This window comes from Camelina sativa, chromosome 9, assembly GCF_030686135.1.
Source record: "Camelina sativa cultivar CO46 ecotype springtype chromosome 9, ASM3068613v1".
Taxonomy (NCBI): Eukaryota; Viridiplantae; Streptophyta; class Magnoliopsida; order Brassicales; family Brassicaceae; genus Camelina; species Camelina sativa.
In genome coordinates, this window is record NC_141888.1 from 42,409,099 (window position 1) to 42,431,646 (window position 22,548).

General features: G+C 33.5%; 3 protein-coding genes and 2 long non-coding RNA genes across 5 annotated transcripts; 2 read left to right on the top strand and 3 right to left on the bottom strand.

Moving 5' to 3' along the window:
- Nucleotides 1-860: 860 nt before the first annotated feature.
- On the bottom strand, nucleotides 861-1,629 carry LOC104714634 (uncharacterized). The gene has a single exon (XM_010432065.3). The coding sequence runs from the start codon at nucleotides 1,583-1,585 to the stop codon at nucleotides 1,043-1,045; it is 543 nt and encodes a 180-aa protein (XP_010430367.2). The 5' UTR covers nucleotides 1,586-1,629; the 3' UTR covers nucleotides 861-1,042.
- Nucleotides 1,630-2,283: 654 nt separating this feature from the next.
- LOC104714635 (4-coumarate--CoA ligase-like 1) lies at nucleotides 2,284-4,818 on the top strand. The gene is made up of 6 exons (XM_010432067.3): nucleotides 2,284-2,396; nucleotides 2,538-2,867; nucleotides 3,194-3,772; nucleotides 3,862-4,206; nucleotides 4,304-4,371; nucleotides 4,473-4,818. Exons 1-6 carry the CDS (start codon nucleotides 2,313-2,315, stop codon nucleotides 4,693-4,695), a joined length of 1,629 nt encoding a protein of 542 aa, XP_010430369.1. The 5' UTR covers nucleotides 2,284-2,312; the 3' UTR covers nucleotides 4,696-4,818.
- Nucleotides 4,819-5,837: 1,019 nt separating this feature from the next.
- LOC147939388 (uncharacterized) lies at nucleotides 5,838-6,818 on the bottom strand. The gene is made up of 2 exons (XR_015565322.1): nucleotides 6,674-6,818; nucleotides 5,838-6,401 (listed from the first exon to the last, which is right to left on the bottom strand). It is a non-coding gene; the product is annotated as an uncharacterized LOC147939388 (long non-coding RNA).
- A 7,996-nt stretch (nucleotides 6,819-14,814) lies between these two features.
- LOC147939389 (uncharacterized) lies at nucleotides 14,815-15,734 on the bottom strand. The gene is made up of 2 exons (XR_015567290.1): nucleotides 15,586-15,734; nucleotides 14,815-15,321 (listed from the first exon to the last, which is right to left on the bottom strand). It is a non-coding gene; the product is annotated as an uncharacterized LOC147939389 (long non-coding RNA).
- A 2,873-nt stretch (nucleotides 15,735-18,607) lies between these two features.
- On the top strand, nucleotides 18,608-22,149 carry LOC104714637 (receptor-like serine/threonine-protein kinase SD1-8). Its single transcript, XM_010432068.2, has 8 exons — nucleotides 18,608-18,767; nucleotides 18,963-20,210; nucleotides 20,295-20,417; nucleotides 20,550-20,701; nucleotides 20,809-21,019; nucleotides 21,117-21,354; nucleotides 21,436-21,586; nucleotides 21,698-22,149. Exons 2-8 carry the CDS (start codon nucleotides 18,977-18,979, stop codon nucleotides 21,995-21,997), a joined length of 2,409 nt encoding a protein of 802 aa, XP_010430370.2. The 5' UTR covers nucleotides 18,608-18,767; nucleotides 18,963-18,976; the 3' UTR covers nucleotides 21,998-22,149.
- The last annotated feature ends 399 nt before the right edge of the window (nucleotides 22,150-22,548 follow it).

Here is a 22,548-nt window from a genome sequence, read left to right on the forward strand (position 1 = left end):
GTTTTTTTTTCCCTTTTTTTCCAGCTAGTTGATGATTATATTCCGAACGAATAGCATATTGGAGTGATGATGGTATAGTGCCAGACTCGGTGTATGAGGATGGAGGTCAGTTTCCAGTTCTAGTCAGTAGCAGGAAGAAACGAAGAAATGAAGATATATGGGTAGCAGAACAAACCGTTTAAAGTGTAATACTTTTATCAAGAGGGAGGGCGATATGTTAGAGGAAGAAATTCATGGTCTAATAAAAACAGTGGTGTGCCTCTACGGTTCCAGGCAAAGATGTTCAGGATATGACATTGGAGGGAGGATCATGGTTTTCACTGGTGGCAACGCAGATGTGGTTGAAAACTTCTCCACTGCAGATCCTATGTTGTGTGACAATTCCGCCATAATTTATTCCCTCAACAACATTCCGGATGCTGAAAATAATCTCAACTTTTTCGACAATGGAGACAAAGAAAGCAATGATCTATTCTATGGCTGGGGTGACATAGGACACTTTGAGGATGTGGACAACATTGCTTAGGTAAAAACGTAAGATATTCTCCTTTAGAATCTTTAACGCATTGGGGGCTCATCGCTTACACTTAAAAAATCTTGGACCCTGCAGGAGTTGTGATTCAACTTTCGGCTTGAATAGTCTTAATAATGATAACATGTTTTCTTCTGCTCAGCCAAACGAGGGGACAGAAGGTGCTAAGACAGATGATTTAAAACCAGACAAAATGTTGGCATATCAAAGAACCCCTATGTTGCAGGTTGAAGATTTTTTAAATCATTACATGTGGATATAGACGTCTTTGTGGTGAATCAGAATTTTATTTTACTTTTCTATTGGTTACTTCGTTTTGGTGGAGTCCTTAATGAAGCTTCTCCACAACAAAGCTTCCGAAGCTGTGGCTTTTCTAGTATTGATGAAAAGTTACAGGTTAATACAATTACAACTGATTGATCAATAAAGGCACACCAAATTTTATGTACACGTCACAATAATTTCTTCGTATGTACAGAGAGAGAAAAAAAACAGAGTTTTTGAAAAAAATCAAACAAACAGTTTCTCTGTTCGTTTCTCTTCTCTCCATCCATTGTAAACGTTTGCAATGTAATCTTCGATCCTGCTCGTCAAGGTATCATCATCATCACCACCATGGGAATGATGATGATCATCATCATGGTTTTCAATACCATCATCACCATCATCTTGATTCCATTGGCTACAATCCTCATCATCATTCCATATACAACCATCATCATCAACTTGGTGATAACCATCATAATAACCAAAACTATCATCATAGTAATATCTTGTGAGATTACAACAGTCTCTGTTCTTGTCTATGATTTCACCATCAAGCATACTGTCTTCTTCAAAAGTGTACAAAACACAGAAATCTTCGTTTTCTTCGTAAACAGAGCGATTACGATCTATGACAAGCAAGAAAAGAACCAAACAGAGGAAAAGGAAAATAAGGAGAGGATTTGGAGGATTGTTGAAATATCTCAAGAAGAAAAAGAGCATGAATGTTGAAACAACTGTTCTCCAGATCATCTCCATGCCATTGATTATAATGTTGAGCTTCTTCATTTGGGCTCTATCTATATCAATAAAAGAGTAACTTTCCAGGGAAAACAAAAATCGAATTTAAGAGTAGCTTTCCGGGAAAATACCATGAATTATGCTGAGACAGTGAGTGGAATAAGTCTGTTGTGTGAAGTTATTGTAAAACTTCCAAGCTCAAGGTATATACTTTGTATAATATAAACTTAAAGATTCTTAATATTCTAATTAAGGATACGTGTTGTACACATGTCTGTTTCTTGCTACGCAAGTTCTAACTATATTTATATGTTCTTGAGAGAGAGAAGTTTACGACTCTTGAAATGGACACAATTTATTTATTTAAGTTATGATTACGCCGTTTATCTCATTTTTAAAAGTAATATTTTATATATGCAGATGAGTAAAATATAAAATAATATGTAACTTTTTTTGTGTGTGTGTGATCATAAAAGTTACATATTATTTTACATATTTACTCATCTGCATATATAAAAAGAAGGTACTAGAATTACAATCCGTAATCTACTATAAGAAGTGACTCATTAATTTTTTTTCACATATTTTCACAGCATTTACATGACTCAACAAACTCTACCTACAATAGAGTCAAAACCTATATCATCCTCTCTTATATTACGTACCAATATTGGTTTTCACACACATTACATGACATGAACAAGAAGCCATTCTCCTATATATATATATTCACTCTTTCGTAAGACATAAAATCAAAATTTGAAACGTTAAAAAAATGGAGGGTACAAAGCAAGGAGACAATGAATACATTTTCCGCAGTCTGTATCCATCTGTGCCCATTCCTGAAAAGCTTACACTGGTATCCACTTTCTATATTTTGTGCATTCCATACTTAAGACTAATCGTACATTCTTATTCGTTTCAAGTTTTTTTTCGGTCAGATTCCATTTATGTATATACTTATGATAACTTATTACTAATGTCTATATATGTGAAAAAGCCTGAATTTGTGCTCCAAGGAGTTGAGGAATACACCGAGAATGTGGCGTTTGTAGAGGCGGTGACGGGAAAAGCGGTGACGTACGGTGATGTAGTGAGGGACACGAAGAGGCTTGCCAAAGCGTTGACTTCTCTCGGACTAAGGAAAGGTCAAGTAATGGTTGTGGTTCTACCAAACGTCGCTGAGTATGGGATTATTGCCCTTGGCATTATGTCTGCCGGTGGAGTCTTCTCCGGCGCTAATCCGACGGCTCTTGTCTCCGAGATCAAGAAGCAAGTTGAATCTTCCGGTGCCAAAGGAATCATCACTGATGCTACTAATTATGAAAAGGTAAATTAAACATGAATTTCGGGTTGGTTCGGTTTGGTATATGGTATAGACTAGAAACCAGATTGAAATAAATCAACAAACCAACTTCGATTAATTTCAATTTTGGTGTGGTATAACGTCGATTTGGTTTTTGGTTTGAAATTTGATTTTGATTAATAACCATGTCACAAGAGTATAATAGACACCTAATTCTAATCAATTATATATACATAAATAGATTCTTCTTAATGATCAGATTAAATTATGTTATTTATTAGTCTATATAATAATTTCCAATTTCTTCAGAGTTATTATAGTTTCCGTAATCATGTACTTATTTTGGACAGGTGAAAACACTAGGTTTACCGGTGATAGTGTTAGGTGAAGAGAAGATCGAAGGAGCAGTAAACTGGAAAGATCTTCTAGAAGCAGGAGACAGATCCGGAGATAACGACAAAGAAGAGATTCTTCAGACAGATCTCTGTGCACTTCCATTCTCTTCAGGCACAACAGGATTGCAAAAAGGAGTAATGCTCACGCATCGCAATCTCATAGCCAATCTTTGCTCCACTCTCTTCAGTGTCAGGTCTGAAATGATCGGTCAGATCGTGACGCTTGGTTTGATCCCCTTCTTTCACATTTACGGTATCGTTGGGATATGTTGTGCTACGATGAAGAATAAAGGCAAAGTTGTTGCAATGAGTCGGTACGATTTAAGGATTTTCTTGAATGCTTTGATCGCGCATCAGGTTTCGTTTGCGCCCATTGTTCCGCCGATTATATTGAACCTTGTTAAGAATCCGATCGTCGATGAGTTTGATCTTTCGAAGCTTAAACTTCAATCTGTTATGACTGCTGCTGCTCCCTTAGCTCCTGAGCTTCTCACTGCCTTCGAAGCCAAGTTTCCTAACGTCCAAGTCCAAGAGGTAAAAGTATTATTACAAGACTTCTATGTTTGTTATTAACTTCTATATATGGAAAACTGAACCGTTGTTTTTTTACATTAATTATATAGGCTTATGGATTAACGGAGCATAGTTGCATTACGTTAACTCACGGAGATCCAGCTAAAGGACAAGGGATCGCAAAACGAAACTCGGTCGGCTTCATACTTCCAAATCTCGAGGTGAAGTTCATAGATCCTGAAACCGGCCGGTCACTCCCGAAGAACACTTCCGGTGAGCTCTGTGTGAGGAGCCAATGTGTAATGCAAGGTTACTTTATGAACAAGGAAGAAACTGAGAAGACAATTGATGAACAAGGTTGGCTTCACACAGGAGATATAGGTTACATTGATGATGATGGAGATATCTTCATCGTTGATCGTATCAAAGAACTTATTAAATACAAAGGTTTTCAGGTAAGTTTTGATATTCATTCGTTTTGGAGAATGTTATTTGCCAAATTTATTTGGTTCATATTGGTTTTTCAAAGTTTTGGTGTTATTATTCGGGTAGGTTGCTCCGGCCGAGCTTGAAGCCATACTACTCACTCACCCATCCGTTGAAGACGTTGCCGTCGTGCCGTGAGTGTATATAGCCCTACTGATTTCTTGAAACTAATTAATATATTTTTTTAAAATTAGAAAAAAAAAATACATGAATTAATCAATTATGAAATGAAAAGGTTACCGGACGAGGAAGCCGGGGAGATCCCGGCGGCTTGCGTGGTGATAAATCCGAAAGCTACAGAGAAGGAAGAAGACATTCTCAACTTTGTTGCAGCAAATGTGGCTCATTACAAGAAGGTCCGAGCTGTCCATTTTGTGGATTCTATTCCCAAATCTCTCTCTGGTAAAATCATGAGAAGGCTTCTTCGGGACAAAATCCTCAGCATCAACAAGAAATAGAAGAAGAAAAAAAAACTCTTACAAGCTTTAATTAATCTCCTTTGATTAATCAATAAATACTGTGTGTGGTTTTATTTACGTAACACAAATATTTAAATGGAAAACCATTCAGCTAATTTTACTTAGATTTCTATCCACACTTTTTCAGCCTTCGACACCCGATTAGCTTGGCCAAATATTGCATATCTTACTTCTCCTTTGAAATCGATTTTTTTTTTTTGTCAACCATTGGAACACAATTGGCCAGCCCATTAGCCAAATTCCTACATTCGTAGGAGCCGGAACTCAATCCCGGATGTGATGGTGTCTTCTACAAATGGACTTACCTCATGTCACTGCACTAAGTTCACTTCACCTTTGAAATCGAATTTTCCGCATGGATTCTCATGTTATCGATAGATTAATATTCAGATCATATGCTCCCACATATATATTAACATTTTTGAAATATATTTTGTATTTTACCATTGTAGTTATATTTATTTAATTTAAATCACTCTAAATCTCTTTACCAAATCAATAAGATTACTAAAATCAACAAAATATCATAAAAATGAAAATGAGTTTTTTTTTTTTAAACTCTCTACAATCTCTTTAAAAATTTGACGCACACAATTTTTTTTTTTCATCAACGTAGACAAATTTACACAGCAAAAATGCTCAAAAAACAGTTTCTTTTTAAACTCTCTACCATCTCCTTTGAAACAAGTTTGATGTCCGGAAAGTGATCAAACTTGTAGTTTAATGTTTAAAGGCACTTGAAGAAGAGATTTGTGTGTAAACAGGAAAAGTATTAAGAAAACCAGTTTCTGCAAAACCAGTACTCAAAAAGAGCATTAAAAATCTTAACTTTAAGCAAGGTAAAAAAAAAAGTTTTTTCTTTATCTTGTTGGGAAGAGACAACATCGAAACTGGTTTGGGTATGTGACAATAAGACCAACGTATTCGATGCGGCGATTTATTGATGGAACGTTTCAGTATGTGCCTCGCCTCGTGGTGGGTATTTGTCTATTTGACATTTAGATTATAGTTTTTTTTCTCTCTCAAAATTAATTGTAAATGGCATCTCTTGTAAATATAACAAACAAATCGAGGTTAGTAAAGGTCATTTGCAAAACTTTTTTAAGTGTTGTTTTAGTAAAGATGGAATATGGATGTGTTGATAATTGATATAGTAGTAATATAGCAACATTTATGTACTATTCTGGGTAATTTCCCAAATAAATATGATAACTTCATCAATTATTCAAAAAAAGAAAAAAAAACATTTGTGCAACTATCGACTACTTGAAGCAAATGGCTCATACAAAGCCAAAGCTGCCATTGGAACAAAACAACAACAAACATAAACAAATATATTGCATAAACATAACATGCACTTCCAACAGGGTCATCTTTTGTTTGATCGCGTATACTAACACTCATCATTTATTCAATAATCACTAGTAATAATTTTGTAATGCAAAGGCTTTGCAGTGTAGCTCATTTGCAATCGCGGCATTGACAAGTAAATAACCTGGCGTTGCGTGCGTCTCTTACACAGCTTCCGAATTTATATGTTGCCACAGAGGTACACACTACTTCACATAATTTGGAGTTTTTTTTTGGGTCAACGGATGTTATGTTTATATCTTTACAGAATTGCTTATTAGGAATATTAACTGTGCGACAATCTTTTTGATTTTTAGCCTCTAGTTTTGATATTCCTGAAATCGTGTTAAGTCAACAAGTTAGAAAATATTAAAAATATGATATGGATTACTGAAATAAATATTCTAGTTTTGTTTAGGTTTGAATATAGAACATACTCTGTCATTTTCATTCAAAAGAAATTTGGGTTTGGATTTTTTTTCTTTTTCTTTTCTTTCTTGCATTTAAGAATGACTATATATATATATATATATATATATATATATATATATTAAAAGGGTAAACAAATAATCGAAACATATCTGAGACTCATATTTATGTTTATGACCTGTTAGTATCGTCAACGTGAAGATCATCGCAAAAGTGATCAAGCGAAGAAGCATACTTTCAATCTTGGCCATTTTTCTTACCTTTCTTCCTTTATTCCACTCTTTCTTTTTCTCTTTTTGGATGGAATGTTTTATTATTGTATTGTATAATCATCAGACTGCTATTATATGTATAGTGAGCTTTTATTTTTATTTTTGGAAAAAGAAAAAGAAACATTGTCCTTAAAACATGCATATCGAAGAGTTACGAAGAAGGATAAAGTATACTAAACTGATGACCACATACTATTTGCTAATTTTAGTAAATAGAATGAGTTTGGAAAAGTATTAACGTTTACAGTAAAAAAAAATTAAACCACAACCTATAATACCTTTTATCACCATATATTTCGGGAGCGTTCGTATTAGTTTCGTTTCGATTCTATTTGGTCTCGGCTAAAAGAACATGACATTTGAAGACGTTAAGATCGTGGCTACTGAATATCACTGAAATGATATAGTCGTTCAACTATATTGAATGCAGTATGGAAATGGACACAAATTATTTAATCAGATTTTTTTTTTCTCCTCGAAAAATGATTTATTTCTTACACTATGGCAAAAAGCTAAAAAAACATATGTTATTTTATAAAGATATCAATTGAAAGCATATAACAAACACTAGCGTGTACAATTAGATTGTGTATGAGTATATATCTATGTTGAAAGAAGTTTAACATGTTTTTATCATGAGTATAAGTGTATTTGATACTTGGGTTATATGGTTTTAAAGTATAGGTTAAGTCATTATTAACTTAAACTATAGTCTTAGATGTTGTATATAGTATACAGCTTGTACATGAAGTTCATTAGTGAGAATACAAAGATATTTTCCAAACTCTCTCTTCAGCTCAATGTCTCTCTCTCTTCAGCTCAACGTCATCTCTGAGATTCTGTTACAAGAATCTTGTTAGTCTCATGTGGTATATATTAGGCATTGCATTTGTACACATTTACGACCAACCAAAAAAATCGACCAAAAGGAAAAATTAATATACATCTTTTCGACCTACACAAAAGCATGCAGATCTTATTTAAAAAAAAAATAATCATTCTCTTATTTTATATTCTAATATGAATAATACTCCATCCGTTTCAAAATATAAGATGTTTTAGAGAAGTTTGTTACTTCCTCCGTTTCACAAAGAGTGTCATTCTCACAAATTTCACACAAATTAAGAAAAGTTAGAATTATACATGTTTACCCCTATTTAATAAGTAGTTAATGATCTAAATTGAATGAAAATAGCTTTGGGTTTAGGGGTAAAAAAGAAAATTTAGCAATAAAACACTCATTGGAAATGTAAAATGACACTCTTTGTGAAACAAAAAAAAATCTCTCAAATGACACTCTTTGTGAAACGGAGGGAGTATTTTATAATATATGATTTTTTCAAATTTCAATGCAACTTTTAGATTAGTTTAATATTTTATATTATGCAGTATTGTTTCTGATTGGTTGAACTTGTTAAAAGTAAAGTTTTCTTAATCTGCATGTTTTGCTTAAAACATCATATATTTTGAAACGTAAAGAATATATTTGTTTCACTAAATTTTTTGATTGTTTAATATTTGAATAATTATTTAGTAATTATAAATCATGTAAAAATTCATAGAAATATTTTTGGTGTTTTTGTACCTTTTTATAAATATTTAAATATTTCACAATTATATAATACATATTTTGGTTAACCACTATTATACCTGGCTTTCGCAAACTTTTAGAATTGCTGTGGTTAAACTTTTATGTATTTTCGTGAAATCAAACGTTCTTTACCCTAATAATAAAATTAATATTTTTAATATATAGTTTTTGAATAAACTTGAATTTGGTGTGTATATATATATATTAGAAGAGGCAGAAGTTAAAATTGGTTCTACCAATAATCAACAAAATTTTCCTTTTCTCTTAACAAAGTTTCTTATCTCCTTTTTATTATTATAAATACCTTAAGAAACAACTAAGAAACACTATCAATGAGGATAGTCTTTACAATTGCTTGCTTAATAAGTAACGAATCCAAAAAACCCCAAGAGTCGAAATGAACGAGGCCAAGTAAAACACAAGAGTAAAGCCCATTAAGAAACGAAAAGTAAAACCCACTAAGTGACCCAATGTTTTTAACAAACCTATAAAAATAGCATTCTGATCCCACTTAGAAAGTCAAAACCTGTAAAAGAAGAAAAAGTCCTATAAAAAAAACACTTCACGAGTGTTGCCTTTGAGAAGTTCCAATCGTTTAAAGTACTTGTCGAGAGGGAATGTGACAAGAAGATTGTAACTCTACGCACAGACAGAGGTGGAGAGTTTACATCAAGAGACTTCCAAAATTTTTGTAATACAAATGGAATCAAAAGGCATCTTACAGCACCCTACACACCTCAACAAAATGGAATAGTTGAGAGGAGAAACCGGACATTGATGGAGATGACTCGGAGCATTCTTAAGGCAATGAATGTTCCAAATTATTTGTGGGGAGAAGCTGTAAGACATTCAACATACTTGATCAATAGAGTTCCTACTTGAGCTCTAAAGAATCAAACTCCATATGAATGCCTTAGAGAAAGAAAGCCGAGTATCGAGCATCTTAGGATCTTTGGTTTCATTGCTTATGCAAAGGTAGAAGCTGAGCATCTAAAGAAGCTTGATGATCGATCACAAACACTTGTCCATCTCGGCATAGAACCAGGAAATAAGGCATATCGACTTTACAACCCAACAACGAGAAGAGTGGTGGTTAGTCGTGATGTGGTGTTTAATGAGAAGGAATCTTGGACTTGGAAGGGAGCAGACAACGAAGGAGATCAACCAGGGATGTTTCGAATGACATGGGGAGAAACTATAGATGGTGGACAAGGACCATTCACTGACAACAGTTCTCAACCCACAGAAGATCAAGAAACTGCAGAAGAAGAGGAAGTGCAGGATCATGAAAATGTCGAAACAGAGCCAGTTCCGGTTAGAAGATCCAGTCGACAACACAACCCTCCTAGTTATCTTGCTGACTACGTTCTTCTAGCTGATCTAGAATGTGAAATGCTCCTCCTGTCGCTAAATGATGAACCTATAAGTTATCATGAAGCAAAAGAATCAGTCGAATGGACAAAGGCTTGTCAAGAAGAGATCGACTCGATTAACAAAAACAATACATGGGATCTAGGTGAGAAACCATTTGGTGTTAAAGTAATTGGTCTTAAGTGGGTTTTTAAGATCAAAAGGAATGCTGATGGAACAATCAACAAGTTCAAAGCTAGACTTGTTGCTAAAGGATATGCACAAAGAGAAGGGATTGACTTTGATGAGGTTTTTGCACCGGTTGCAAGACTCGAAACAATTAGAATGTTGATTGGTTTAGCAGCTTCACATGGATGGGAAATCCATCATCTCGACGTTAAGACCGCTTTCTTACATGGTGAACTAACAGAGGATGTTTATGTTTCACAACCTGAAGGGTTTGAAAAGAAGGGAGAAGAACACAAGGTTTTCAAACTCGAGAAAGCTCTTTATGGACTACGTCAAGCTCCTCGCGCATGGAACACAAAACTCAATCAAATTCTTAAGAGCATGAAGTTTAACAAGTGCCAGAAAGAAAGTTCTGTGTATCGCAAGGAAGAAGGAACTAAGATTTTGATCGTGGCCGTGTATGTTGATGATCTTTTTGTCACAGGAAGTACACTAGAGATCATCATGGAGTTTAAGGCTGGAATGTCTACTAAGTTCGAGATGAGTGACCTTGGTAAGCTTACTTACTATCTTGGTATTGAAGTTAGTCAAGGAATCAACGGAATAGAAATCAAGCAAGAAGCCTATGCTCGTCGAATCCTTAAGGAAGCTGGTTTAGACTCTTGTAACTCGACGCTAATACCAATGGAGTTCGGATTGAAATTGTCAAAAGGACTTGATGAACCAGAGATTGACGCAACCAAGTATCGAAGAAGGATTGGATGCTTGAGATATTTGTTACATACTCGACCGGATCTTGCTTTCTCAGTAGGGATTTTGAGCAGGTACATGCATAATCCAAGAAAATCACATGGCATTGTACTGAAACAGATCCTAAGGTAATTGAGAGGAACAGTGAGCTATGGAGTCTCATACAAGAGAGGAGCACCACACATTATAGGCTATAGTGATAGTAGTCACAACACGGATCCTGATGACGGAAGAAGCACCACAGGTCATGTGTTTTATCTTGGAGGAGCTCCTATAACTTGGTGTTCACAAAAACAGGAGATAGTTGTTTTGTCTTCATGTGAAGCAGAGTTCATTGCAGCAACGGAAGCAGCAAAGCAAGCTATATGGATTCAAGATTTGCTAAGTGAGATCACCGGGAAAAAGTATGAGAAGACTATGATCCGCATTGACAATGAGTCGGCCATAGAACTTACGAAGAACCCAGTTTTTCACAAAAGGAGTAAACACATTCACAAAAGTTTCCATTTCATTCGTGAGTGTGTGGAGAATGGACTACTTGAAGTGGAGCATGTACCTGGAGAAGAGCAGCGTGCAAACATTCTTACCAAAGCCTTGGCGAAGAACAAGTTTTCTGAAATGAGAGAGATGATCGGAGTTCAAGATCTCATGAAGAACAACTTGAAGCTTAAGGGGGTAAATGTTGGTTAAGCTTCTAGAATGTTATAGAATAGATTTCCTTAAAGGAATTAGGAATCTACTTAGAAAAGGAAAGTTGTAATACTAAACTAAAAAGGAAGTTAGTAGGTTTTAGAAAAGGAAGACTAGAACCCTATAAATATAGATCATAAGAAGGATGTATGATCATAAGGAAAAACAGAGCTTGTGTTTAGTTTTGAGAAGATTTTCTAAACATTAACAAAGGAAGGATTCTTTGTTCAAGCTTTAAGGTTTTGTGCTATTGATTCTTTAAAAAGACTATACGAGGATAACTTCAAATGAAGTCTATTTCTTGCGGTATATTTTTGCAATTACAATTTAACAAAGCAGACTGCAAACGAAGTCTACCATAACCGGTTGACTTCTTTTGTAGTCTTCCTTTGTTAATTTTTTGGTTAGTTTTGCAATTAAATAGATAAAACTTGGTAGACTTCAATGGAAAGTTCAACTGGTTAACTTCAGTTATAGTCGATTCTGGTTATTTTTGCAATTGACCAACCTATTGACTTTACAATAGACTTCTGTCTACTATGTAGACTTCAACTATCCGTCAACAAGAAAAAGTAAACTTCGTCGTGGTTAGTTTTGCAATTGACCAAGTTTGACTTTCGTTAAGTAGACTTTGTACGAAATCTACAATAATGATGATTTTGTTTGCAGTCTGCCGTGGTCATTTTTGTGGTTGACCAACATTTGATTTTTTTAATAAGTAGACTTCTTTTGCATTCAACTAATTATTTTAATATAATATTATTACGGTCAATGCTTAAATATTTTGGTCAATGCCAAAAATAGTCACTATAGAAGTCTACTCGTTTATTATCGTAAGAAGACTTCGTCCGGCAGTCATAACTAAAAAGTTAAGAATTTGGTCAACTGCAAAAATACACCTTAGTAGACTGCAAATGAAGTATCTGACGGAAAGATTATAATGCAGTCTGAACCATATTTTTTTGTTTTCAATTAAAATTAAGGAGACTGAAATTGCAGTCTACGGGCTCGAAACTCGATAAAATTTTAATTGCAAAATTGACCACAGAGTAGACTTTACATGATATTATGACGGTTAGACTAACAAATGAAGTCTACTTTCGCAAAAAAATCAAGGAAAATCATGAAATCTACCGGAAAATAACCTTATCGGTGGTTGTTTCGCAATGACAAGCACCAAAAACGTCGTCTTTAGTCACCATGGAAGAAACCCAACACCAATTTAATCACTATCCAAGAATCATGACATATAACAAGATAAATGCACTTGCAAATTTTCTTGGATTAAAATGGAGAGGAGATGGAAGAAAATGAAGTTCTCATACCATTGGGTGTTATTTAAGCTTACAAATTCAGGTTGTTGAAGCTTTAAGAGCTTCAAATTTGGTTGTTCATGGTTGTTGGAAAATTGATGGTGGTGGCACAACCGTAAATAAAAGAAGAAGATGAGGATATGGATGTAATAAATATTTTCGCAAGAAATTCAAATAAATCAGAAATAATGGCATTTTCGTGAATACAATGAATGACCAAGGATTTAATAGGGAGAAAGTGGCAAATGTTGGAGAAAGAAAAAAATGTGTCTAAAATTGCAATTGACTCAAGTTAAAAGTCCAATTTTGCAAGTTTCCCATAGATTAATTCAGATCATATGCTCCCTCAAATATATTAATATTTTTGAAATATATTTTGTATTTTACCATTATAGTTATATTTATTTAATTTAAATCACTCTAAATCTCTACCAAATTAATAAGATTACTAAAATCAATAAAATATCATAAAAATAAAAATGAGTTTTTTAAAAAAAAACTCTCCACAATCTCTTAAAAAATTTGTGGCAGACAAATTTACACAGCAAAAATTCTCAAAAAACAGTTTATTTTTAAACTCTCTACCATCTCCTTTGAAACAAGTTTGATGTCTGGAAAAGTGATCTAAGAAGCAGATTTTCAATCTTGGCCATTTTTCTTATCTTTCTTCTTTAATTCTACTCTTCCTGTTTTTTTTTTTTTTTGAATGGAATGTTATATGATTGCATTGTTATAATCATCAGACTGCTATCTTATATAATATGAGAAAGAAGGTTTTTCTCAATTTTTGTTAAGGAGATGACATTTGATTTATTATGTTCCTAACACCTGTTTTTTTTTGGGACCTAATTCTATAGTTTAGACCTAATTAATTACAAGCCCATAAAACCAAAAAAAAATAACCATCTACATTTCCTTCCTTCCTTCTTTAATCAGAAACATATGCAGCCCCCAATAATCTATACTATGAAAAATGGCCAACTCTCTCTATTTGAGTGACACGTCAGCAGTGGAGAGAGTGCCACCTGTCTATCCTCATTAAAAACAAACAGTCTTAAACTTAAAGTAATATGAATCATCTTTCATGTATTTCATTCTTTTTATATCACAAACATTTTCAATACTTATATAAAAAATTTAGAAAGCTTTTGAACATGTCCAAGAAAATAGATGGATCACCAAAAGAAAAAAAGGGCATCGAGAGTGAATCAAAGCGACACTTCTTTCTTTTGGCGTAAACCATGTTGATATTGTAGAGAAATTCATGAAAGTTTGTCCCTACAGAAATACAATTTTATATAGAAAGAAGATTGAAGTTTTGTTCACTATCAACTGGAAGATATTTGAATAAAACTATAGAATGTTGGGTTAGAAAAATACAGAGACAAAAATGAAGATAGTTTAATATATTCATGACTGTTGGTTTTCATATTCTAATATTTAGAAGTTGTCAAAAAGAATACGAAATGAAATTTTTACTAAGAAACAAATTCAAGAGTTATATTCAAAAAATTGAAGAGCTAATATGCAAGGAATATGTATATCTTAATTATATCTATTAAAGAGTTAGTCAAGCTGTAATTATTGATAAAATAAAATGTTAGTGTTTAAAAGTATTTAATTGAGAAGCTTAAGTAGGAATATATATTCAAATACTTAAGTTTTTTTTTTTTGAATGAATGTAAAATTTCTTCAACCACAAAACTCTTTGTTATAAAATATGCATCTTTAGATCAAACTTTCATTTAAAATATATTTTTTTGATGTTTTAAACAAAAATTGTAGAATGCTTAAATTTCTCAAAAAAAGTTGTTTATGCATGTATCTAATAATTCAATTACAAAATTAGAAAATCTATGTTGGGTTAGGCACTAGTGTGACTCACCATCTGGGAAGTTGGCATCGTTATCTCTTTTTCTTTCCCCCTCCTCTGTACTCTTCTGCTATTGTTTCTCTCTCTAGTTAAGGCTAGCCTCCCCTATATTTTCTGTACCTTATTAGTAGATTGGTTATCTAGGCTCCTTTGTAAACACGTTAGAATTCAAGAAAATCCTTTAACAAAAAAAATCTCTTGTAATTATAACAAACAAATCAAGGTTAATAAAGGTCATTTGCAAAACTTTTTAAGTGTTGTTTTAGTAAAGATGGAATATGGATGTGTTGATATAGTAATATAGCAACATTTATTTATTATTCTGGGTAATTTCCCAAATAAATATGATGATTTCATCAATTCTTCAAAAAAAAATAGAAACATATGTGCAATGTTACTTAAAGCAAACAGCTCATACAAAGCCAAAGCTGCCACTGGAACAAAACAACAACAAACATAAACAAATATATTGCATAAACATGAAAGACATGAGAAATGATCTCATGCACTTCCAACAGGGTCATCTTTTGGTTGATCGCGTATACTAACACTCACCAATAGCAAAGGCTTTGCAGTACGTAGCTCATTTGCAATTGCGGCATTGACAATGAAGTTTCGTGGCGTTGCGTATACAGCTTCCGAATTTAAACGCCGTTAACCCACACATTTGTTCACACATTTTGGGATTTATTATTATCTTTTTTTTTTCGTCAACGAGTTGTTCACAAACCAACATACGAGCCGGAATATTAAGTGTGCGACAATCTTTTAGATTTTTAGCCTCTAGTTTTGATATTCCTGAAATGTTAAGTCAACAAGTTAGAAAATATAAAAAATATGAAATGGATTACTTAAATAAATATTTCAGTTTTGTTTAGGTTTGAATATATAACATACTCTGTCATTTTCATTCAAAAGAAATTTGGGTTTGGATTTTTTTTTTCTTTTCTTTCTTGCATTTAACAATGGCAAAAAAAAAAATATATATATATATATATATATATATTTAAAAGGGTAAACAAATAATCGAAACATATCTGAGACTCATATTATGTTTATGACCTGTTATTATCGTCAACGTGAAGATCATCACAAAAGTGATCAAGCGAAGAAGCATACTTTCAATCTTGGCCATTTTTCTTATCTTTCTTCCTTTATTCCACTCTTTCTTTTTCTTTTTTTGGATGTAATGTTTTATTATTGTATTGTATAATCATCAGACTGCTATATATATATATAGTGAGCTTTTATTTTTATTTTTGGAAAAAGGAAAAGAAATATTGTCCTTAAAACATGCATATTGAAGAATTACGAAGAATGATAAATTAAAGTATACTAATCTGATGACCACATATTATTTGCTAATTTTAGTAAATAGAAAACATGAGTTTGGAAAAGTACTAACGTTTACGGTAAAAAATTTTTAAACCACAACCTATAAAAAAAATTTAAACCATAACCTATAATACTTTTTATCACCATATATTTCAGAAGTGTTCGGATTGGTTTCGTTTCGATTCTATTTGATTTCGACTAAGAGCACTCAAATAATATAGTCGTTCAACGATTACTTAAATATGATAACTTCATCAATTCCTCAAAAAAAAAGAAACATTTGTGCAACGATTACATAAAGCAAACGGCTCATACAAAGCCAAAGCTGCCATTGGAACAAAACAACAACTAACATAAACAAATATATTACATAAACATAAAAGACATGAGAAATGATCCCATACACTTCCAACAGGGTCATCTTTTGGTTGATCGCGTATACTAACACTCATCAATTATTCAATAATTACTAGTTACTAGTAATAAATTTGTAACGCAAAGGCTTTGCAGTAGCTCACTTGCAAGTGCGGCATTGACAATCAAATAACGTGGCGTTGCGTGCGTTTCTTACACAGCTTCCGGTTCCGGATTTATATGGTGTAATCATTGTACACGTTCGTTCACATATTTTAGGTTTTTTTTTTGTTTTTCGTTCATATCTTTACACAACGCCTCCACCCCCATAGGAAAAGTAAATGTGCGACAATGATTTTTAGCCTCTAGTTTTGATATTCCTGAAATCGTGTTAAGTCAACAAGTTAGAAAATATTAAAAATATGATAGGATTACTTAAATAATTATTCTAGTTTTGTTTTGGTTTGAATAACTCTGTCATTTTCATTCAAAAGAAATTTGGGTTTGGGTTTGGATATCTTTTTTTTCTTTCTTGCATTTAACAATGGCAATTTTTTTTTTTTAAAGGGTAAACAAATAAACGAAAGATATCTGAGACTCATATTATGTTTATGACCTGCTATTATCGTCAACGTGAAGATCATCACAAAAGTGATCAAGCGAAGAAGCAGACTTTTAATTTTGGCCATTTTTCTTATCTTTCTTCCTTTATTCCACTCTTTCTTTTTTCATTTTTGGATGGAATGTTTTATGATTGTATTGTATAATCATCAGACTGCTATTATATGTATAGTGAGCTTTTATTTTTATTTTTCGAAAAAGTAAAAGAAACATTGTCCTTAAAACATGCATATCGAAGAGTTACGAAAAAGGATAAAGTATACTAAACTGATGACCAAATACTATTTGCTAATTTTAGTAAATAGAATGAGTTTGGAAAAGTATTAACGTCTACAGTAAAAAAAATTATTAAACCACAACCTATAGTACCTTTTATCACCATATAATTCGGGAGCGTTCGTATCAGTTTCGTTTCGATCCTATTTGGTCTCGCCGTCTCGGCTAAGAGAATATGACATTTGAAGACGTTAAGATCGTGGCTACTGAATATCACTGAAATGATATAGTCGTTCAACTATATTGAATACAGTATGAAAATTGACACAAATTATTTAATCAGATTTTTTCTTTTTTTCTCTTCGAAAAATGATTTATTTCTTACACTATAGCAAAAAGCTAAAAAAACATATGTTATTTTATAAAGATATCAATTGAAAGCATATAACAAACATTAGCGTGTACAATTAGATTGTGTATGAGTATATATCTATGTTGAAAGAAGTTTAACTAACATTACTCCAGATTTTGTTTCCTAAATATCTTTCATTTCATTTCAACTAAGAAAATAACAGCAGTCAATATAGAAATAGAAACTATCATATATTTAATCACACGTTATGTTGTGTGTTGAAGATATTTTCTATATCTGAAATTCTGAATCCTTCGCAAACAAAGAAAACAACAATTTAATTCCATTTTGTTTTTCAAAACCTGTGAGTTTTGATTCTTAACGTTAAAAAAAACTTCGATTGACATTTATTTAAAAATTATAATTAACATATATAAACTTAATAATTTTTTTAATTATTATGAATATGTAAAATTAAAAAGTCTAAAATACTATATAATGTGGTTATATAGTAGATGAGTTATAAAGAAGACATGTTGGTATTAATTAAATATTATTAAATTGGTGTTAACACGGGTTAAATCATCATTTAATTATTTACCAACACTACTAATATTAGAATATTTGACATAAAATCAAATTGATTTAACTTAGATTGTATAGAATAGTTAATTCTTTAGGAAAAATGTGTAATCACAGAGTATAAATTACTGATTATGTATTTAGATCTCTTATTTATGTCGTAATAATTAAAAATCAAAATAGAATCTCAAACACTAAACAAAACAAACTAAATATAACAAACAAATGGTCATGAAGTGTATTGTGGGTTAAAAAAATAATATAAATATTTAACCGCACAACAATTAGAAAATTTAGTTATGCCTTTATTTACAAAACATCCAATATTTAACAAATAGATACAGCATAAAATATAAATAATAATAAAAATTATATATCCGCGGTATACCGTGGGTTAAAATCTCGTATATATATATTAGAATTAGAAGTGACAAAAGTTACAATTGCTTGCTTTATAAGTAACGAACCAAAAAAACCCCAAGAGTCGAAATGAACGAGGCCTAGTAAAACACACAAGAGTAAAGCCCATTAAGAAAAGAAAAGTAAAACCCACTAGGTGACCCTCTATAAAAACAGGGACAGCATTCTGATCCCACTTAGAAAGTCAAAACCTGTAAAAGAAGAAAAAGTCCTATAAAAAAAACACTTCACGAGTGTTGTCTCTTCGGTCTGCTGCCTACTTTGAGAGAGAAGAGAAAGAAAACCCTTGAAGGAGAGAAGAGAAAGAAAGCTAGAGACCAAGAAGAAAAAGAAGAAAAATTCAAGAATTGCTCCAACCAAAGAGGTTACTATTTTTTTTTTTTTTTTTTTTTTTTTATCTGTCATTGTAAATGGAAGATACAGTAGAGAGAACAGAGACTCCCACAAATTTCATTTTTTTTTTTTTTGCTTATGTGTAATCTCAATAGTTCGAGTTTGATATCTCTGTTAGTAAAAAAAAAAAAGTATCTGATGATGATTCGGGTATTTGTGTTTCCAGAAACAGAGGAGATCATGATGCTCACAAGCGGAAATGCCGGAGGAGGAGATGACAACAGAAGTATCCAAGGAGGACATTTTGTTGATTGGCCTAGAGTTGAGTATAAGTTATACACACATATGCATCAGTCTGCCTTGTTTCTTTTGCTTTTGCTTGGTAGTATGCCTTTTTCGTCGTGTTCCATATCTCTGAGGTTTTCAGAGAACAATGAGACACTCGTGTCTCCTAGTAAGCTCTTTGAGATGGGTCTCTTCAGATCCAGGGTTCCAGAACAGAATCGTTGGTATCTAGGAATTTGGTTTAAAAAATTCCCCAGCAAAGTAGTTTGGGTTGCTAATAGAGACGATCCTCTCTCCAGTCCCACTGGAATCTTCAACATCTCAAATTCGGAGCTGGTCCTCTTCGATAGTCTCAGTTTTGTATGGAAGGAAAACTTGGGGAACCTTGTCAATAAGGAATCCTTGGTGGTGGCAGAGCTTCTCGATGACGGCAATTTCGTGGTAAAAGATCCAACCGGGTTGTTATTGTGGCAGAGCTTTGATTCTCCCACTGACACTTTACTCCCTGGAATGATACTTCATGACACAAGCATAAAATCCTGGAACAGCTCACAAGATCCGTCAAGTGGAGCCTACACATACATGATCACAAATCTTCAAGAAGGTTTCATTCTTCTTGACAATGGAATTTACGCGACACGTATCTTTCCGATCAAAACAGTACCTTCCACCTTCCCTGCAATGTTAAGAATTGAGGAAAATGGAGACCTGCAGCTCCTCGTCTGGAGAGGAAAATGGGAAGTGGACTGGACTTCTCGAGTTGAGGAGGATTGTGATCTGTACAATTTCTGCGGTGGTGATAATAAGTTCTGCGAGATAGTAAACCTTAACCCCATGTGTAACTGTATCAAAGAATTTGAGCCAAGAAATGACCATCATTCTGGAGATCATTGCGTGAGAAAGACAAAACTGAGTTGCCTTGAGAAAGAGTTTGCGAAGATGAGAAATATGAAGCTTCCAGAGTTTGGAAAGCAAATGATCCACACGATCAATATGGGATTCGAAAAGTGCAAGTATAGATGCCTCAGAGATTGCACTTGTACGGCGTTTGCAAACGTGGACACGCAAAATGGCATGTCAGATTGCATGATGTGGTTAGATACTGAGCCGTTAGTTGATGTTCGCAGTTACAATGGCGGCGACAAGGGGCAAGATCTATATATAAAGATAGCCGTGCCTGAAGATTTCGGTTAGTTATATATATTTTTCTACAAATAATAATAATAAGTCGTCTAGATATATGCCTTAATTAATAATTACTCTATTCAACAAGGAAATAAGAATATGAGTGAAACCACCATCGGGTTGATTGCTGGAGGAGCCAGCACATTGCTTCTCATCTTCATCTTGCTTTTCTTATTCAAAAGAATAAGAAAGATGATGGCAAGAACAATTGGTATTTTTTTTTTTTATTCTCTGTTAAAATCTTCTTATATAATATTCTTTTTCAATTAATATACATCTTGTTCGATCGTAGACACTAATTTTTTTATTTATTTTTGTGTTCATGTCTCATAACGGAAAACAGTGTGTCAACGTGAAAATCCAACCATGGAGATGACAAGCATAACCGAGGAATGGCAATCAAAAGCCATGGATTTTGAAGTCATTTCCCAAGCCACCAACTTCTTCTCTGACTCCAACAAGATTGGAGAAGGTGGTTTTGGTAACGTTTACAAGGTATGTATTCATGATCATCTTACTCTATTCATTGTAAAAAGCACTCTGACCATTGGCTAGATTCAGATTGTGTTTTTTTTTAACGAGAGATGTGGTGACACTGACAGGGTCGGTTACTTAACGGGTTAGAGGTTGCTGTCAAGAGGATTATTAGTATGACACCTGGGGGGATCGAAAACTTTGACAACGAGGTGAGACTCATTGGGCTAGTTCAGCATATAAACATCATCCGACTCATTGGTTTTTTCTCTGACGAAAACGAGAGGATCCTAGTATATGAGCACCTGGAAAACCTAGGACTCAACTCGTGCATTTTCGGTTAGTATAGTGCGGGCCTCTCTTTTCTCGGAAGCTATATATTCAAGAGTTAAAGTATATATCTGTACGTTTGACTTGGTTTTGATCTTTTTCATAGACACAACCCGAAGCTCTTCTTTAAACTGGCAAAAGAGATTCAACATTGCCATTGGTATTGCTCGAGGGCTTTCATACCTTCACCAAGATTCCCGATTCAAGATAATTCACCTTGACCTGAAACCAAGCAATATCTTGCTTGGTGTAGACATGATCCCAAAGATCTCCGATTTTGGGATGGCAAAGACACTGGCAAGGGACCAGACAGAAGCTATTGCCACGGGCGGGGGCGGAACTTTGTAAGCAAACTATACTACCACCGTATCTTCATTCATTATTTTCTTAAATTGTGAGAGCTAAATATATCGTTATGCATGCAGTGGTTACATGCCGCCCGAATACATGAGAAACAATATATACTCTGTGAAATACGATGTTTTCAGCTTTGGGGTCTTGCTTCTTGAGATTCTCAGTGGAAAGAGAAACAGTAGGTTCCCTGCCCTGAACGACGGAGAAACTCTTCTAAGCGACGTAAGCTTATAATTAACAACCAAATTCTACCTTTTAATTTGTCGTTTCTAAAAATAAACACTTATATATATATATATATATATATATAATTTAATTACATTTTACACACAGATATGGAGGAACTGGAGCGAAGGAAAGGGGCTAGAGATCGTCGATCCGGCCATTACATCTTCATCAGAATTTCGACCAGATCAAGTTCTAAGGTGCATACAGATTGGTCTCTTGTGCGTTCAACAACTTGCACAAGACAGACCGACTATGTGGTTGGTGGTTCTCATGCTAGAAAGTGAAACAGTCGATATCGATATGCCTAAATCCCCCGGTGACACTAGTTCATCCTCGAGGGAACATCTAGATGATGAATCTTACAGCGTTTGTCAAAGGACCATGTCGACCATGAACGGTCGGTAATAACTTACTTCCAGAATTCGACAAAGGATTCTAAGTTTTATAACGTCTCGTTTTCGAACAAAAATCTATCTTTGTAAAACTCAAATCTCTCAAGTTCATTCGACTATGTGGTTGGTGGTTACTCATTATTCATTAAATTATTGAACTACAAATTCTTGTTGTTGCTTAATTTACTGGGAGATTGATCATGGAATAAATTTACATAACACAAATATCTGAAAAGGAATAACATGATCAGCTAACTTTACATAGATTCTCTCCATAGTTTTGCAGCCCGTCTCCATTGAGCTATTTTAGTGAGTAGTTTGGTAATAAAAACAGATTAAATATAATCTAAATAGTCCAATTATGCTTTAGGATCGATCGTTAGATTAGATGTTTTAGAATTATCAAGGATCTTGGGCGTGTCAATTGGTGATTGGCTGGAAAAAAAAAAAAGAGGGAAAATGTTTTCTTTTTCTTCCCTCGGCGAAATCGGAAGAAATCTACAACATTTGGGACTTCATCTCACCTCCGATCTTCTTCTAATAAGTTTTTTTCTTTTTTCTTTT

Bases quoted from the DNA above. Each gene is read 5' to 3' on its own strand.
- LOC104714637 (XM_010432068.2), top strand. From the start codon at position 18,977: ATGATGCTCACAAGCGGAAATGCCGGAGGAGGAGATGACAACAGAAGT. The intron at 20,211-20,294 runs GTTAGTTATATA...CTATTCAACAAG, and splicing joins AGCCGTGCCTGAAGATTTCG to GAAATAAGAATATGAGTGAA. The intron at 21,587-21,697 runs GTAAGCTTATAA...TTTTACACACAG, and splicing joins GAGAAACTCTTCTAAGCGAC to ATATGGAGGAACTGGAGCGA.
- LOC104714635 (XM_010432067.3), top strand. From the start codon at position 2,313: ATGGAGGGTACAAAGCAAGGAGACAATGAATACATTTTCCGCAGTCTG. The intron at 3,773-3,861 runs GTAAAAGTATTA...TTAATTATATAG, and splicing joins CTAACGTCCAAGTCCAAGAG to GCTTATGGATTAACGGAGCA. The intron at 4,207-4,303 runs GTAAGTTTTGAT...TTATTCGGGTAG, and splicing joins TTAAATACAAAGGTTTTCAG to GTTGCTCCGGCCGAGCTTGA.
- LOC104714634 (XM_010432065.3), bottom strand. From the start codon at position 1,585: ATGAAGAAGCTCAACATTATAATCAATGGCATGGAGATGATCTGGAGA.